At 44.4% G+C, this 15,859-nt stretch overlaps 1 protein-coding gene and 1 long non-coding RNA gene across 4 annotated transcripts; both read left to right on the plus strand.

Moving 5' to 3' along the window:
- Window positions 1–3,149: 3,149 nt before the first annotated feature.
- Window positions 3,150–13,394, plus strand: LOC308480543 (torsin-1A-interacting protein 2-like). 3 transcript variants are annotated; one of them, XM_081012214.1, is made up of 4 exons: window positions 3,150–4,200; window positions 8,827–9,597; window positions 10,787–10,873; window positions 12,341–13,394. In XM_081012214.1, exons 2-4 carry the CDS (start codon window positions 8,865–8,867, stop codon window positions 13,129–13,131), a joined length of 1,611 nt encoding a protein of 536 aa, XP_080868340.1. In that variant the 5' UTR covers window positions 3,150–4,200; window positions 8,827–8,864; the 3' UTR covers window positions 13,132–13,394. The 3 variants fall into 3 exon arrangements, with proteins under 3 accessions (XP_080868340.1, XP_080868338.1, XP_080868339.1); XM_081012212.1 differs by having other exon boundaries at window positions 3,153–4,200; window positions 10,787–10,879; XM_081012213.1 differs by lacking the exon at window positions 3,150–4,200 and adding an exon at window positions 4,867–5,042 and having other exon boundaries at window positions 10,787–10,879.
- Window positions 13,395–13,671: 277 nt separating this feature from the next.
- On the plus strand, window positions 13,672–15,627 carry LOC308479900. Its single transcript, XR_013987885.1, has 2 exons — window positions 13,672–13,997; window positions 14,060–15,627. It is a non-coding gene; the product is annotated as an uncharacterized lncRNA (long non-coding RNA).
- The last annotated feature ends 232 nt before the right edge of the window (window positions 15,628–15,859 follow it).

Below are 15,859 nucleotides of genomic sequence, written 5' to 3' on the forward strand. Positions count from 1 at the left end.
CTTTTCAAGACACACTGACTTGGGCACAACATTTATACATGATTCTCTCTAACCCCCCCCCCCTCCTTTATGAGTAGGACTCAAGGCAACATCTACAGGCCAAAATTGGAATTTTTTGTTGTTTGTCAAAATGGACTTAAGGCCCTTTTGGAATTAAGTTCTTCAAATTCTAGCTGGCAGCATTTTTGCTGGTGATGGTTCAGCTCACAAGCACCTGCCAAAGCGCAAAGCTCAGCCCTAGTTAGTCATCTGAGAGGGACATATCCTGCAGTTTTATACACATTTAAAGTAGATGAATAAAGTTAATTTTGGAAAATGGAAATAATATAAAAAATAAATTTAAGGAACCACAGAAAGAGGGGGGAGAAAGCACATCAAACAATTTCAATATCTTATCTTTCATTCACTTATTTCAAAGACCTCCTCACACCTCCCTTTTCGTACAGTATTCCACTTCTATTAATTGTTTCAGCAATTCCTTTCCATCTTCCTCTGCTTTCTATCCTATAATTATCTTAACACATTCTAACCTTATTTTTCCCTTTAATACTCTATTAATCTATTTATACTTAATTCCTTATAACTTTTCTACTAAAGCCATATAACTTCATTCCAGCATTTTTCTAACATTCATTAATTTTACAGTATTTCTGTAGATAGTCTTTAAACTTTTTCCAATCTAATTCCTGGCCTATTACTCTCACAGGACACCACACACTGTCCTTCACACTAAGCTCAGAGACTCCTTTCTCTAGCTTGTGATATATTCCTCAGAGAGGATGTTTCTACCCAGAACCAACTGTCTCTCCTCTCCCATCCCGACTCCCAACCTAAAGAACTGTCTCTCCAAATCCTCTCCTTTTCAAACCCCTCTCCTGGAACCCCGGCCAATCAGAGGCTGCTATTCGTTAACCGTGCAAAAGAAAAAGAAAACACTTGTTGACCCAACCTGCCCAGCAAAAGCAAACTTTTCCGTCACAGTGCCCACCTGAGAGGTGACAGAACTGAGTTCAGGCAAATTCGGCTGGAAAAAAAAGCCCTGTTTATTCTTCTTGTCCAAAGTTATATCCAGGCCCTCCTCCCAAAGGAGCCCAGGTTGTACAGACAAACAAACACTGTAAACTCTGTTGATGTGTTATTTTTTGGGGTAAAAAGCCCACAAAGCAGCGTGCCAAGTTAAAATGTTTAATAAAAATGTTAAAATGTTAAATAAAATTTGAAAGCAAGTAAATTACTTACATGTTAGCAGCCAGTGAGGTATAGTGGCTGTTGTGCTGGACTTGGAATGGAGAAACCCAATCTCAAGTCCCCACTTAGCAAAAAAAAGCTTATTACTAGGTGGCCTTGTAACAGCTACTAACATTAGCCTATCAGAGGGGACTATTGCTAAGGTGAAATAGGGAAGAACACCCAGTATGTTGTCATGAGTTCATTGTCAGCAGGTTGTAATAGTGCATAAAACCATAGTGTTTTTAAAGACAGATAAAGTACTCAAAAGCATCAAAACTGCTGAAAGTGCAATCCTGATATCATTTTTCCTGTTTACATCTAGGGAGCACAGCTGAGCAAGAAGTCCTAAGTCCATAAGATAACTTTCAGACAGAAGGAAAGGTGATAAGTTGTTGTTAAGAACCAGGCAGAGGGCCTTATCAGTAGTGGCACCCGCCCTGTGGAATGCCCTCCCATCAGATGTCAAAAGAAATAAGCAACTATTTGACTTTTATAAGAGATCTGAAGGCAGCCCAGTTTAGGGAAGTTTTAAATGTTTGATGTTTTATCATGTTTTTAATATTCCGTTGGGAGCCACCCAAAGTGGCTAGGGAAACCCAGCGTATAAATTATTATTATTATTATTATTATTATTATTATTATTATTACATAATGTTAGGAATCTCTGGGAGCAAGACATCTAAATTCCTGATCAAGTTAGTGTTAGAATTTAGTCTTGGGGTGTTAGAAGCTTATTGAGACAGGCTAGTCTCCAGTGTGAGGTGCTCCATGTGTGTATTTATGCTAGACTTTGCTAATCCTTTAATTAAGCAAGTGTCAAAAGCCAATTAAGTCAAGACTAGCCTCCTGCTTGCAGTGAGGTGTGAGCCTGGGGTAATGAGGTGTTAGCAAGACAAAGGATGAAAGGACAAATCTTATTTGCAAATGAGTGGATTTCCTCCCTCCCTCAACTGGAAGTTTAGTTTGAAAAAGACAATGCCAGTGTTTTAGGTGAGGTTTGAGTTTAGAATAGCGGGGAGAGTAGGCTGGGATTTGACTTGGAAAGCAGGGCAACAGAGCAAGGATGCTGCTGTGCCTATGGGGAAGCAGGACCCTTTTGCAGTGCTGATGCTCTGAACCCTTCCATGGCAAGCTCAGTTGTATATATGTGTCAGTAAACCATACATCATAAAGACACCACAGTCCCTGCTGTCTCCCATTTTCCTGGGTAAAGCTCCTGGTGTCTTGCACTGCCATGGAGATTGGGGGTGGCGTATAACAATAATATCCCTGCTGGATCAGAACCAAAGGTCTCTCTAGCCCAGCAGCCCCTTTCCTCCAGTGGCAAACCAGATGCCCCCCCTTACTTGCTGCCCCCCAGCAAAAAAGCCAAAAACATTGTAACCATCTGATAAGGGAATTGTTCCAGCCCCCTCAACCATTTTGGATACCCTTTTCCACAACCACAGTATCCTTTTTAAGAAGCAGCAATGGAAACATTGTATTTCAAGCCAAGCACAGTTGCATTATAGATTGTACAAATGCATCACTATGCAGTGGTACCTTGGTTTGCATACGTCTTGGTTTGCATACATTTTGGATTACAAACACGTAAAACCCAGAAGTGTGTGTCCCGGTTTGCAACCTTTTTTTGGATGACAACCCATTTTTGGGGGATTACCAACAAAAAAATTTTGGAGGCCCCATTGGTGAAAGCGCACCTTGGGTTACAACCTGTTTTGGTTTACAAACAGACCTCCGGAATGGATTATGGTTGTAAACCAAGGTACCACTGTATTGGCTGTTTTTAATTCCTTGCCTAATGATCTGTGGCAGGGAATATGCCTTTTTCGCAGCTGCCACACACTTGGGTGATGCTTTAATTAACACAGTCCCAAGATCGCTTTCCTGGTCAGTCACCATTAGTGTATTGGTGAAGTTTATCTGATTCATGGCTTTCTTTTAGGCAAGTACATGTACAGATAATATGTTAAGCACTCACAGAACTGTCCATGCATTCATTAAAGGTTCATAGGTTTCACTGGAACGATTATGCCCATGTCCAGACAATTCCCATTGAAACCACTGGGTGCTTAATTAGAATTGCATTGCGTCCTTTTGTTTATTTCAAAATTTTATAGGCCTTTTTTGGCAACCTCGGAGCAGTAAACAACGTAATAACAAAAAGTAAAAGTAAAAGCCGTGCTCTTTTGCCATCCCCATCAAACACTGCCTGCCATCGCGGGGGGGGGGGGACCCTCACAAATTTATTCAGTTTCTCCCCTCCCCGTTTATTATGCTCGGGTTGTTTTCCAGACTTGCTGCGCCACGCACCGCGCGAGTTTTTAACAGGAGAGAGGGAGCCTCGTTTCTTCTATTCTTGCGAAAAAGGAGTACCGGTACTTTGCCCTTCCAACCAAAGCGGCCAGGGTTTTACGGCCTCCTCTTCCTTCTTTCTCAAGAGATAAAGCACAAAAGCACAGCAGGAGTCGGAGCGCGCAAACAAAAGGGACTTTTCCAAGCTGGAAGGAACATTGCCCGGGTCCTCTTGCAGCTCCTTCCTCGACCGCGAAACGTCAACCTGGTTTCTTTTTCTCCTAAATAGGACACGGAGGGTTGAGAAAACTACATGTCCCAGCATCCCTCGGGTGGGGGGAACCTAGTGCCATTTGGGATGAATGGTGTTGACGTTGGTAGCAATGGAAAGTCCTGGGCGTGTGAGTGCGCTGCGCTGCGGGGCTTCCAGTAGGAATTGCTAGGAAGTTTGGGGAGGCTTTGGGGGTCGTAATCTCTCTGCGCAAAAAAACCAAAACCCCTTCTTGCAAGCAACGCGCGCACACACACACACACACACAAAAAGGGAAGGCCTGCCTGAAGTCACTTTCTACAGGGAAAGAGTCTGTTTTCATCTTTACTTCCTGGTCAGAGAGTGGAGGAGGAGGAGGAGCGCAAAAGAGAAGAAATAGCCAACGCTTGGAAAGCGCGTGAAAGGTGGGTTTTGGTCGCGCCATTCGCGGGGTTCAGGGAGATAGGGGCGCGCAAGGCGAGCGCCCCGTTTTTCTTCCCCACCCCCTGGCTCTTGCAGTTGCGGCTCTTGGAGTTTCCCTGCAGCTCTTGGTTAGCCGAGCAAGTCTGTCGCGCTGAAAAATAACAAAACGCGAAGCAGGCAAGGAACGGGTGGGGGACCCTCTCCACGGACTGGCAGAGCGAGCAGAAAGGCCTGCCAACGTTGGCTCTCAGCGTGAGCACCCAGGTCTGGGTATTATGTGAGTGCCCTGAACGGGTGAGCAACTTGTGACACCCCCCCCCCGAAGTAATCGGACTACAGTTTCCATCATGTCTGACCAAGCTGGTAGGAGCTGATGGGAGCTGGAGTCCAGCATTTGGGCGGCTCCCGTTCCCGTCCAGCATTTGGGCGGCTCCACCCCTGGACTTGGCTAGAAATGTGTTCGGATGGACTGGAGAGTAATCAATATTTTCGAAACCACCGTAAGATATAGGAAATAGTCGTGGGTTGAAACTAGGAAAGCTGGTTTCCCCGCTTTAAGGAAAATTAATGTTATATAACAATATTTCTCTTTTTCTGGGAGGTTACGCTCAGATGTTGTTGTTGTTTAGTCGTTTAGTCGTGTCCGACTCTTCATGACCCCATGGACCAGAGCACACTAGGCACTCCTGTCTTCCACTGCCTACGCTCAGATACATTCCTCATTAGGAGAGACAACCTCTTAAACTCCTCATGCCCTGAAACTAGAATAAACTTGTTCCAGGATTTGATTTCACTTCTTCAACCCTGTTTGACCCAAAAAAAGGCAACACAACAACCATTAAAGGTAAAGGGACCCCTTACCATTAGGTCCAGTCGCAGATGACTCTGGGGTTGCGGCGCTCATCTCGCTTTACTGGCCGAGGGAGCCGGCGTACAGCTTCCGGGTCATGTGGCCAGCATGAATAAGCCACTTCTGGTGAACCAGAGCAGCTCAATGAAACGCCGTTTACCTTCCTGCCAGAGCAGTACCTATTTATCTACTTGCACTTTGATGTGCTTTCGAACTGCTAGGTGGGCAGGAGCTGGGACCGAGCAATGGGAGCTCACCCCATCACGGGGATTCAAACCGCCGACCTTCTGATCGGCAAGCCCTAGGCTCTGTGGTTTAACCCACAGCGCCACCCGTGTCCCGTGACAACCATTATACTCCAACAAATCTAAACCCTGGTTCGATCAGGAATGCCTCGCTAAGAAGCGCACTTTGTTGGGAAAATACAGGAACTCTTTATCAAGGGAAACTTCCTTCCATCTACATACACTGTAGACAGGGCTGGCCCATCCATAAAGTCAGATGAGGCGATCACCTCAGGCAACAGGGTAGGGGCGAAACTAAGCTTTACTTCACCCTGGTCAAAGACCCAGTTTGGCACCCGCCTCACGTGCATTTGTGTACACACATGCACAGTCTGGGAGCCTCAATGGCACTCTTCTGGAGGTGTCACCCGGGGCAAAAAACCTGGCTGGCCCCCCACCCCCATAGCTACAGCTCTATCCGATGCATGAGTTCCTGCTGCCAATCTTTCTTCCACCCCCCACCCCCGTTCCTGATGTCAATCTTCACTCACCTGTTTTTTCCTGGCAGGGAGGGGGGCACTCCATTTTGGGGTTTGTTTCAGGTGCCAAAATGTATTGGGCCGGTATTGATTGCAGAATATAATATGCCATTGAGACAGGGCTGGGGTTCTGCGAGAGTGTTATTCATCAAATGGTGCATTCTGAAATTTAAGCTTCTCGGTAGTGGCGCCCTCCCTGTGGAACGCCCTCCCACCAGATGTCAAAGAGAACAACAACTACCAGACTTTTAGAAGACATCTGAAGGCAGCCCAGCTTAGGGAAGCTTTTAATGTTTGATGTATTACAGTTTTTAAATATTTTTTTTGGAAGCCGCCCAGAGTGGCTGGGGAGGCCCAGCCAGATGGGCGGGGTATAAATAAATAAATAAATAAATAATAATTATTATTAACATTATGCCTTCAGATTGTTCTGGTTCGAGAATTATCTTGGTTTTTTCAAAATCCAGTAAGTTAGTTATAGGATAAACATTATGATACATACAGAGACATACACATGCTTCCTCTGGTGACTGACCTACTCAGCTCCAGTATTTCATGGTACAAGTGTCATCTGCAAGAAAAAATTAGGAAGAGGAATAACAGGTGGACACATACACATGTAGGGCTTTCCGTGTCGTTCTAAACAGTGTCAGAAGCTGTGAGCCCCAAATCTGAGCATTTTACTGTGATGCAGAAAAGAAGGGGTAGCAATTCTGGAGAGTAGGGATGAGAAGAAGGTGTTCTTTCCCCTTTCCTTCTCCCTGAAATATAGTGTTTAGTGTATCCAGGGTGTACGTCTCCTGGATACAACCCTACACCCTACCCCAAGGATGCCTACTGTAAACTGGCAGAACTTGGCAGAGGCCAATTTGCTCTCTCCCCTTCCTTCCCTTTTTGTCCCTCCCCACAACTAACATCTAATATCCCATATCTCGTGTGTTGTCAGCCATTAACTGGTTAACTCACTGTGGTTGCTTCCGCCTTATTCCCTCACTTTTTACATACCATCCACATAAAGCTGTCATTCAATCAAGGACATCCTATATTTGCTTTGCAGTTCTTCCTTCTCTTCTCAAATCAAAGTCCAACTTCTCCCTCCCTCCCCGCCCTGAAGAATTGAATAGTAGGGTTTTGTTTTGACAGGGACAATGAATTCTCAGGCAGGTGAGTCCGTCGTAGCTCAACCCAAATTCCCTATAACGTTTTCAGTGGGCGACACTTTATGGTTTAAAATATATATTAAAACATTAGCTACATACCACCTAAAATGTAGGAATGTTATAGTGCAATAATATTATAATTCTCTTTGGTCACAGACAAATTTGTATGCTGTTTTTATTGTTTTATTATATTTTAATGTTCTTTTGCAGGGTTTCCCAAACTTGGGTCTCCAGCTGTTTTTGGACTACAATTCCCATCATCCCTAGCTACCAGGACCAGTGGTCAGGGATGATGTGAGTTGTAGTCCAAAAAGAGCTGGAGACCCAAGTTTGGCAAACCCTGTTCTGTCGCTAGTAAGTTCCCCAGAGAGCATTGCTATTGGGTGGCCTATACAAATAAATAAATATACAGGAAAAGTGATTTGAACTCAGTTTATTTATTTATTTTGTAATTAATAAGAGTTGGACAATGGCTACTTAACAGGCTGAGGAAAGGAAAATGGCCTACCTTGGTTGGTCTTCCATATGGCGATGCCCTAAAAGACACAGGGGCTTTTCCTAGTTTGGGAAATAGCAAGCGCCCAAGTAGGAACCTAGGCTTCAGGCAACATGGTTCTCTCCGCAGTGCCCTCTAACTGAGTTGTGGGTGCGGACAGACACATAATGTGGGGTGGGTACATCAGCAACTCCTCATAACCTGGGACTTTGCCACCCCAAGCTAGTCTTCCCCTTCAACCTGAAGGACCACGCTGGCAGTGTGGGCCCTGGAAGACCATGCCCTCAGAGGCAATGTGCTGCAGTGAGTAGAATATTCCACCTGGAGTAAACCATGAAACGTAACAGGGTAATCATAATACAGTGGTACCTCGGGTTAAGTACTTAATTCATTCCAGAGGTCCATTCTTAACCTGAAACTGTTCTTAACCTGAAGCACCACTTTAGCTAATGGGGCCTCCCGCTGCTGCCGCACCGCTGGAGCACGATTTCTGTTCTCATCCTGAAGCAAAGTTCTTAACCCGAGGTACTATTTCTGGGTTAGCGGAGCCTGTAACCTGAAGCGTATGTAACCTGAAGCGTATGTAACCCGAGGTACCACTGTAATAATTTTATTATTTATACCCTGCCCATCTGGCTGGTTTTCCCCAGCCACTCTGGGTGGCTTACAGCTCATAAAAAATGGTAAAACAAACAAACAAAAAATTCTTGATACAGGGTTGGCTTCAGGTGTCTTCTAAAAGTCAGATAGTTGCTTATTTCCTTGACATCTGATGGAAGGGCGTTCCGCAGGGCGGGTGCCACTACCGAAAAGGTCCTCTGCCTGGTTCCCTGTCACCTCATTTCTGGGAAATGAGTAATCCTGGGAAGTCAGAAAGTGAAACGGAATAAAGCTCCTTGAGGAAATGACAGGATAAAATTGTGAACAATAGGGCTGGCTTTGCCACTGGCTACTATTTTGTTGGGTTTATTTAAGATATTTTCAGCCCACCTTTCAGCCAAAGGCTGCCCAACATACCATAAAAAGAATAACAAAACAATAGAAATAAAACAACAATAAATATTAATCTGTTTGAAGCTGTGGTTTGTAGCAATCTACTGGATGTGCAGTGTGATACCTCCTCTGCATGGAACTGTAAAAGCTTCTTGAATACATAGGGACTCTGATTTTATTTTATTTTATTATTATCTATCACATTTATGTCCCACCTTTCCTTTAGGGAGCTCAAGGTGGTGTATATGGTTCTCTTCTGCCCTGTTTTGTCCTCACAACAACACTGTGAGGTTTTAAGTAAGTTGTAACTCAAAATCACCTGATAATTGCACAACAGCCAGTTATTTTTCTCTGTGGCCCATACAGGCTTCCATGAAAAAGAGAAGCTGATAACGCACTGGAAGATGACTCTTCAGCCCCCAAATACGGACGATATCTCACCCAATACTCTACAAAATGAAACGGAAGAAACCATAGAGGATTCCTTGTTGGAAAAGCCCTTGGAGTCTGACAGAGTTCTGCTGAAAATGGAGCCCAGTGGCCCTTTGGGATGCGACACAAGGCTTTCCCCAGGTTCATTTAGCATATCTGGCAGTTCTGAAGATAAAGATGTGGTAAACCCATTAGGTGAAAGGACTGGGTGTGTAGCCCAAGTTACCCGGCAATATTCTCTCACAGAAGAGGAAAACAATTTGCTCAACACTACTCCAGAACAAAAAATGAGCTCAGAGGACCAGCAGAGCCTGCACTCCTTGGAACAACTTGAGGGAAGAACAGAGGACTTAGATTCTGACGGAAATCTCCTGAAAATAGAGACAGTTGGTCCTCTAGGATGTGATATATTGCCTTCCTCAGGCACAGATAGTTTATCAGACAGTTTTGCACCCGAAGATGCGGTAGGTTCCTCAGATGAAAGGGCTGAATGTTCAAGCCAAGTTGGCCTACAAGATTCTCCAATGGAAGAGAAGAACAGTTCGCCCAAGACCATCCTTCAGGAAAAAGTGAGTTCACAGTGCCAGCAAAGAGAGAACTCCTTGGAGGGCCCTCGTGATGCAAAAGAGAATCTGTTGGACGAGGAAAGTGAAACCTTTGTTCAAAAGCCTGAAGGCCCTGGATTGGAGAGATCTTTGACTGAAGGTAAGACTGTAGTAACTATTCCATGGTAACTAACCTTGACTGCATACACACATGAAAGAGACCAGTCTAAAATTCTGCACTAAAGAAACAGATCAGGACCAGCGGGTTTAAATTAAGCACCTGGAATAAAGGACATAAAAGTATAAAACTGATTCTTGTTGCATGATTATTTTTTAAAAAGTTGCTCCAGCATGGAATGTGTGATGATTGGTGTGGTGTTGTTGTTTGTTTGTTTGTTTGTTTGTTTGTTATTAAAGTGGAAGAGGATAAAGCTCATATATTTTAAACAGGCAGTTAGCTGTTAGAATTAGAAGTCAGAAGAATAGACTAGAAGGAAATACATACCACTCCTGACCTGACTTTTGGTAATCTTGTTCTGTGGATTTGATTTAAATCAAATCAAATCGATTTAAATCATGATTTAAATCATTAGTCAGTAAGACTTGATTTAAATCATTATTTATTTTTTACAGAAAGACTCATTCTTGCTGGTATAATCTTAATATTTACAACCAGATGAAGGTTTCATTTTTGGAATAATAAATTTTCAGAGTAGTTTTTACAGTTATATCAAAAATTACTGATTTTGGTTATACTATTAGAAATACATTGACAGATAATTATGAAATTATTGTGAGGTTTAATAAGTTAACTTTATATTTGGACAACTTTTCTGCTGTAATTTATTGTAAGGAGAAAAATAATTATTTCCGTAATAACAATTTAAACAATTTATTTAACTGAAACAATAACACTATGGCATATGTATCCATGTCTGTTAACTAATGTGGTTAAATGATTTTTTTATATAAAAAAACTTAGACTGAATTTTAGCACACATGAAAAACTTAAAACAAATCCTTATTTCCTGATGAATAGCATTTGGACTATAATGTGCAAGACATTTGGACATTTAAGTGCAAGATGGAAAGGGGGGGGGGAAGGTGTGCTACGAGAGTGTAGTTAAAAGCATTGCCACATTGGAAACGAAACTTACGCCCTACCTAAATCTCATTTTCCAAAATTTGAGCTGACTCACCTCCACATTTATAAGAAGGGAGCTTTCGGGGCAAGCGCCCTCACGTTTTAGCTGGTACACTACATGATTTCTTTTTCTTCTGGTCTTGCTTTTGGGCTGGCTGGACTTCTTCCTTGCTGCTATTTCTGATAACGCTGATGTTCTTCTCAGGGCACACGGGACGCAAAGCAGAGGCTGAGCCCTGTGCAGAAGAGGCAAGCCAGCAGAGCCCAAGAGAACGACCGATGGAGCAGCCGGGTAATGGTGAGAGAACCTTTGTCCTCTGCATAGCAACAAAGCTGATCAAATGAATTCTAATTAAGAAATGACAAAAAAGGAAATTAAATTAAATTGAATTAAAAGGGCTTGTATTGGGAATGTTACTCCAGTTCTTAGTATCCGAAACTGTCTATTCTTTTTCAGCCAAGGTTTCTTGTGCAAGAAAGGGGTGGTACATCTCTGTCCCACTGGTCGAATGTGATCATCCAGACCCATCCCTTCTCTCTCTCTGGCCCTTGGGACCCCAGGCCACGTGTTTAGGGAAGTTTGTAGTGACTGATGTTTTAATGTATTTTTAATCCTTTATTGGAAGCCGCCCAGAATGGCTGGGGAAACCCAGCCAGATGGGTGGGGGTATAAATATTATTATTATTATTATTATTATTATTATTATTATTATTCCCTGCCCTATACCCTCCCCAATGCTTCTGCCCAGGCGACAGCAGTGGATGGCAAGGTGGGTCTGCCATGTTCCACTGACCTTTGGTCAGTTGCGTTGCTACTTACCAGGAGGGAGAGAGCGGAGGATGGAGGTGAGGCTGGCAAAGTGCAAACTCGGCCGCAGAAACCCTGGATTGGCTTGGCTGTTTCGCTTGCAACATTCCCACCTCACCAACACCTCTCCTCTCTCCTTCCCTCTACCTCCTGGTAAGCAGCAGCAACATGACCGATCAGAGGTCAGGTGAGCTTTCATGCGGCTAGAACATGGGTAGGCAAACTAAGGCCCGGGGGCCGGATCCGGCCCAATCGCCTTCTAAATCCAGCCCGTGGATGGTCTGGGAATCAGCGTGCTCTTACATGAGTAGAATGTGTCCTTTTATTTAAAATGCATCTCTGGGTTATTTGTGGGGCATAGGAATTCGTTCACCCCCCCCAATAGTCCGGCCCCCCACAAGGTCTGAGGGTCAGTTGACTGGCCCCCTGCTGAAAAGGTTTGCTGACCCCTGGGCTAGAAAAATAAGAGCCACAGACATTGTCCTGCTCATTTTATTGCTGCCCCCGCTCCCCAGTTTTCTCTCTGGCCCTCCCCGCCACTTGCATGTGGCCCCTGGGAAGCTGGCCATGGGGCAGAGCTGACGTTTTAAGGCTACTTTGCTGCCAACGGAGCCTGGTGTGTCAGAAGGTGGCAGCCGCCTTTGGAGTATGAAATATTTTTAGTACAAGGTGAAGCCAGTCTATGCCGTCTGCCGTGTGTTACCCTGAGTCTATTGCCATGTGAATTGATTGACTTTTATTGATTTTAAAATAAAGCTTTTTATTGATTTTCACAGTGCAACAGACAACAATTTGATTGATAGCATTTTTTATCCTGCTCTTCAGCCGGGGGGTGGGGAGAGGGGAGAGAGACTTCCTTGAGTGGCTTACAAATATTAGTGATGATAAGGCATTTTGTGGTATATCGGGCTCCTTTCTGAATCATGTTTTTCTGTCTTTCATGATCATCAGGTTTTGCGTCCCATGGGCTTGTTCTGGGAGCTGTGGTGCTTTTGGCTGCTGTTTGCATAGGTGTCTCTGGCTACTTAACTTCTCACCCCCTGAATGTGCCCAAAAACCCAGTTGTGGAGGCCTTCCTGTCAAGATTTGAACCTCTGAAGGACAGCTTCCCGGGTCAGAGACCTTACCTGTGGGTCCGGGTCCGGAAAGTCCTACAGAAACACCTCAATGCTTCCCGCCACACGGAGCCAGCTATCTTACTCCTTGCCTCTGCTCAGGAAGGCAAAGCAACCTTGAAGTGCCTCAGCTCCCAGATTGCAGATATCTACTCCTCATCCCTGGGCGGCAGCACGGTCCAGGTGGATGGAGCCTCGAAATCCACTCTCAGCAGCGATAGGGCCAAGCTGGCTGTCGACGAGGAGCTCACCTCTGGCTTCCACAGAGGGGGGAGGGCAGCCGTGGTGCATCAGTTTGAGTCTCTGCCTGCAGCTTCCACCTTGATCTTTTACAAGTACTGCGACCACGAGAGCGCAGCTTTCAGAGATGTGGCGCTGATTTTGACAGTCTTGCTGGAGGATGAGAACCTGGACCCTAATGTTGGCTCACAGATTGTGGAAGAAAGCGTGCGGGACTTCCTTTGGGCCAAGTTCACAAACTCAGACATGCCCACATCCTACAACCACATGGACACGGACAAACTGAGTGGATTGTGGAGCCGCATATCTCACCTGGTCCTCCCAGTCTACCCAGTACAAGCCATAGACGATGCTGGTTGCCCTTTGCAAGCCAGAGCCCAGGGCTGAACAAGGCGGGTTTCAGAGGAAAGCCAAAAAGCTCTGAAGGATTTGCACCAATCAAGGAAACTTGTTTTCCCCCTACATGACTGTGTGAGCCAAGCAAGGGTCTAGAAGCATTAATGAGGAGCTGGCTGATTTTATATCAATAATGCATTTTGATGTTGGTATTGATTGACAAAATGAGAAGTATATTAACTGTGCTACTTCTGTAGCCGTTGCAGCATTTGTGATGCAATCCAAGGACAATTTTAAAAAAATACTAATGGAGAGGTGGGTGGTATTTATCTCTTGCACGTTGCACATCCAGAATGCTTTTTGCCACTGGAGGAAAACAGAATGAATGCAGAGACCCAGGAAATTGCCCTTAGCAAACTCTGCCCTTCTTAAAAGTTAGTTTTGATATAGCAGTGTGCCTAAGCTTTCCGTTATATGGATTAAATCCTCATGTGCAGGGGGGGTGGGGAATACACCCTGTAATGTGTACCTGAAATCTGGAAGGCCCTGGAATGATTTATTGCATTCAACTGTGTGAACCCCCGTACTCCTGAAGAATAATGCAACCTTACACTTGGGTGTGCCTTAGCCAGTTGCACAAATTTCTTTCTTAGGTAGTGAGATGAGTGGAAAAGCAAGTCATGTTTGTAAGAACCGGAGAGCATGGGTAGCTAGGGAGGGAAATGTTGTTGTTTTTTCAATTTAACTGTTGATAATCTAGCGGTGATCAAGTCCCCAGACAGTATTGCAAGGCAGGTGTGTGACGCGGAAACCGCAGGAGGCAGATAAATGCAGTTGTCATTTCCCCATGTGAAACTGCATAGCATTTCCATTGAATAATACATTCTTTAGAGGCAAAGCTAGTCTGGATGGAGGAGGTAAATGTAGGAAGCAGAAAAGGTAAGTGGAGTCATGAGCGGGAGAGGGAAATTATCAGAAGAATTAAAAAATTTTTTTAAAAAAGGACTATGTCTTTGTATAGGAGAATCTCTCAGGAAGGCAAATCTGTCTGTTCCAAAGTAACAGAGAACAAACTTCATGCCAAAAGAAGTGTCTCCTTTTTTTTAATCCTAATGGATATTTGCTGGTGATTTGGTGGAATCCTGAGAGCCAGTGTGGTGTAGTGGTTAAGAGCGATAGACTCGTAATCTGGTGAACCGGGTTCGATTCCCTGCTCCTCCACATGCAGCTGCTGGGTGACCTTGGGCTAGTCACACTTCTCTGAAGTCTCTCAGCCTCACTCACCTCACAGAGTGTTTGTTGTGGGGGAGGAAGGGAAAGGAGATTGTTGGCCGCTTTGAGACTCCTTAGGGTAGTGATAAAGCGGGGTATCAAATCCAAACTCCCCCTCCTCCTCCTCCTCCTCCAGTATCCAATACGCTTGTTCCGCGAGCTCAAGAATTCCTGGTTGCACAGTGGAACTCTCCCATTCTCTCCCTGCGTGTGCCCTGCCCCCTCCCAAAATCTGCTCTGGAGGGTGGGTGGGGGACCCCTGAACAGATTCAGGGGGTGCATGAGGAGAGGGAAGAGAAGTTCTGTCAAACAGCCCAAAGTCCTTGTGCTGATGGAACTAGTTCATTGAATACCACCTGCTATAGTTACATGGCAGGTGCCAGCTGATTCCATAGCTTGAGTTCCATCAGCACCCACCATTCAATCATATTCCATCCCTGTATTAACTGCTGCATTAATTGTTTCACATCTGCACCATTTGCACTTGCAGTGCCACCTTACGTATGTCTACTCGGAAGCAAATCCCAGTATATTCAGTGGAGCTTATTTCCAGGAAAGGACGCATAAGATAGAAAACTTTCTTTCCTTCTGTTACCTGGCTTTGTCTCTTGGGAAACAAAGGGCAGTATTAGGCATACCCAGAGTAACCCATGGGAATTACTGAACACGACTAACTTAAGTTCATTAATTTCAGCGAGTGTAACTTGGTTGGATACAACCCGACTATTGTCTCCTCGCTTGCAGTAGAAAGGAAAACCATCACAAATCATTACGACTGTGCATGCTGCTTTCTTTAAAGGTTCATATAGCTTGAATCCAGCTGTTTTGTGCCTCCAATCAGAAGGCAAGTTTTGTGTCTCTCTGTTCAGAAGGCAAGTTCAGGTTCTTGGCTGCCAAGCCAAGAACAACTCGCCTAGATTATTTTTGATTTGAAGTCGAACATGGAATTGCAGTCTGAAGGAGCCACACTTGCGAATAGCATTGCCAACCTAACAGAAGTTTGAATTGTAGCAATGAGCACATCCATCTTATAAAAAACTTTGCCTTCTGATTTCTGCAAATCAAGTTGCTGCTAAAGGCACAAAACCAGCTACGTTTTGATCGGCTAGCAACACTACTGGACAGCAAATAAAGAAGTGCAATTAATTTGTCATTTTAAGTAACACTGAAAATCTAGTCAAATAAATATGAGCTAATAAAGGATAAGAATGAAGTGCATTAAAAATATTTTTGATCTTTGTGTGAAATAAAAGTCAAAGTGGAAGTTATCACATATTACTGGTGACACTTGGGTATTGTCCACAGTTTACCGTGTGTTTGCAGCCGTTTGTGTTCCCATTTCATTTGCATTACGTTACCCTCAGACAACACCATTCTCATTGCTTTCCCCCTGTAAATTTAGGCTTACTGAGTATGAGGATAATCCAAGAAGTTGGAGGAAAGCAGGATCCACTCCTGCCTATCAGGGAGTCTACACAGTGACATCAGCTGATGAACAGGTGTGGGT

This window comes from Podarcis pityusensis, assembly GCF_964106645.2.
Source record: "Podarcis pityusensis genome assembly, chromosome: 6".
NCBI lineage: Eukaryota > Metazoa > Chordata > Lepidosauria > Squamata > Lacertidae > Podarcis > Podarcis pityusensis.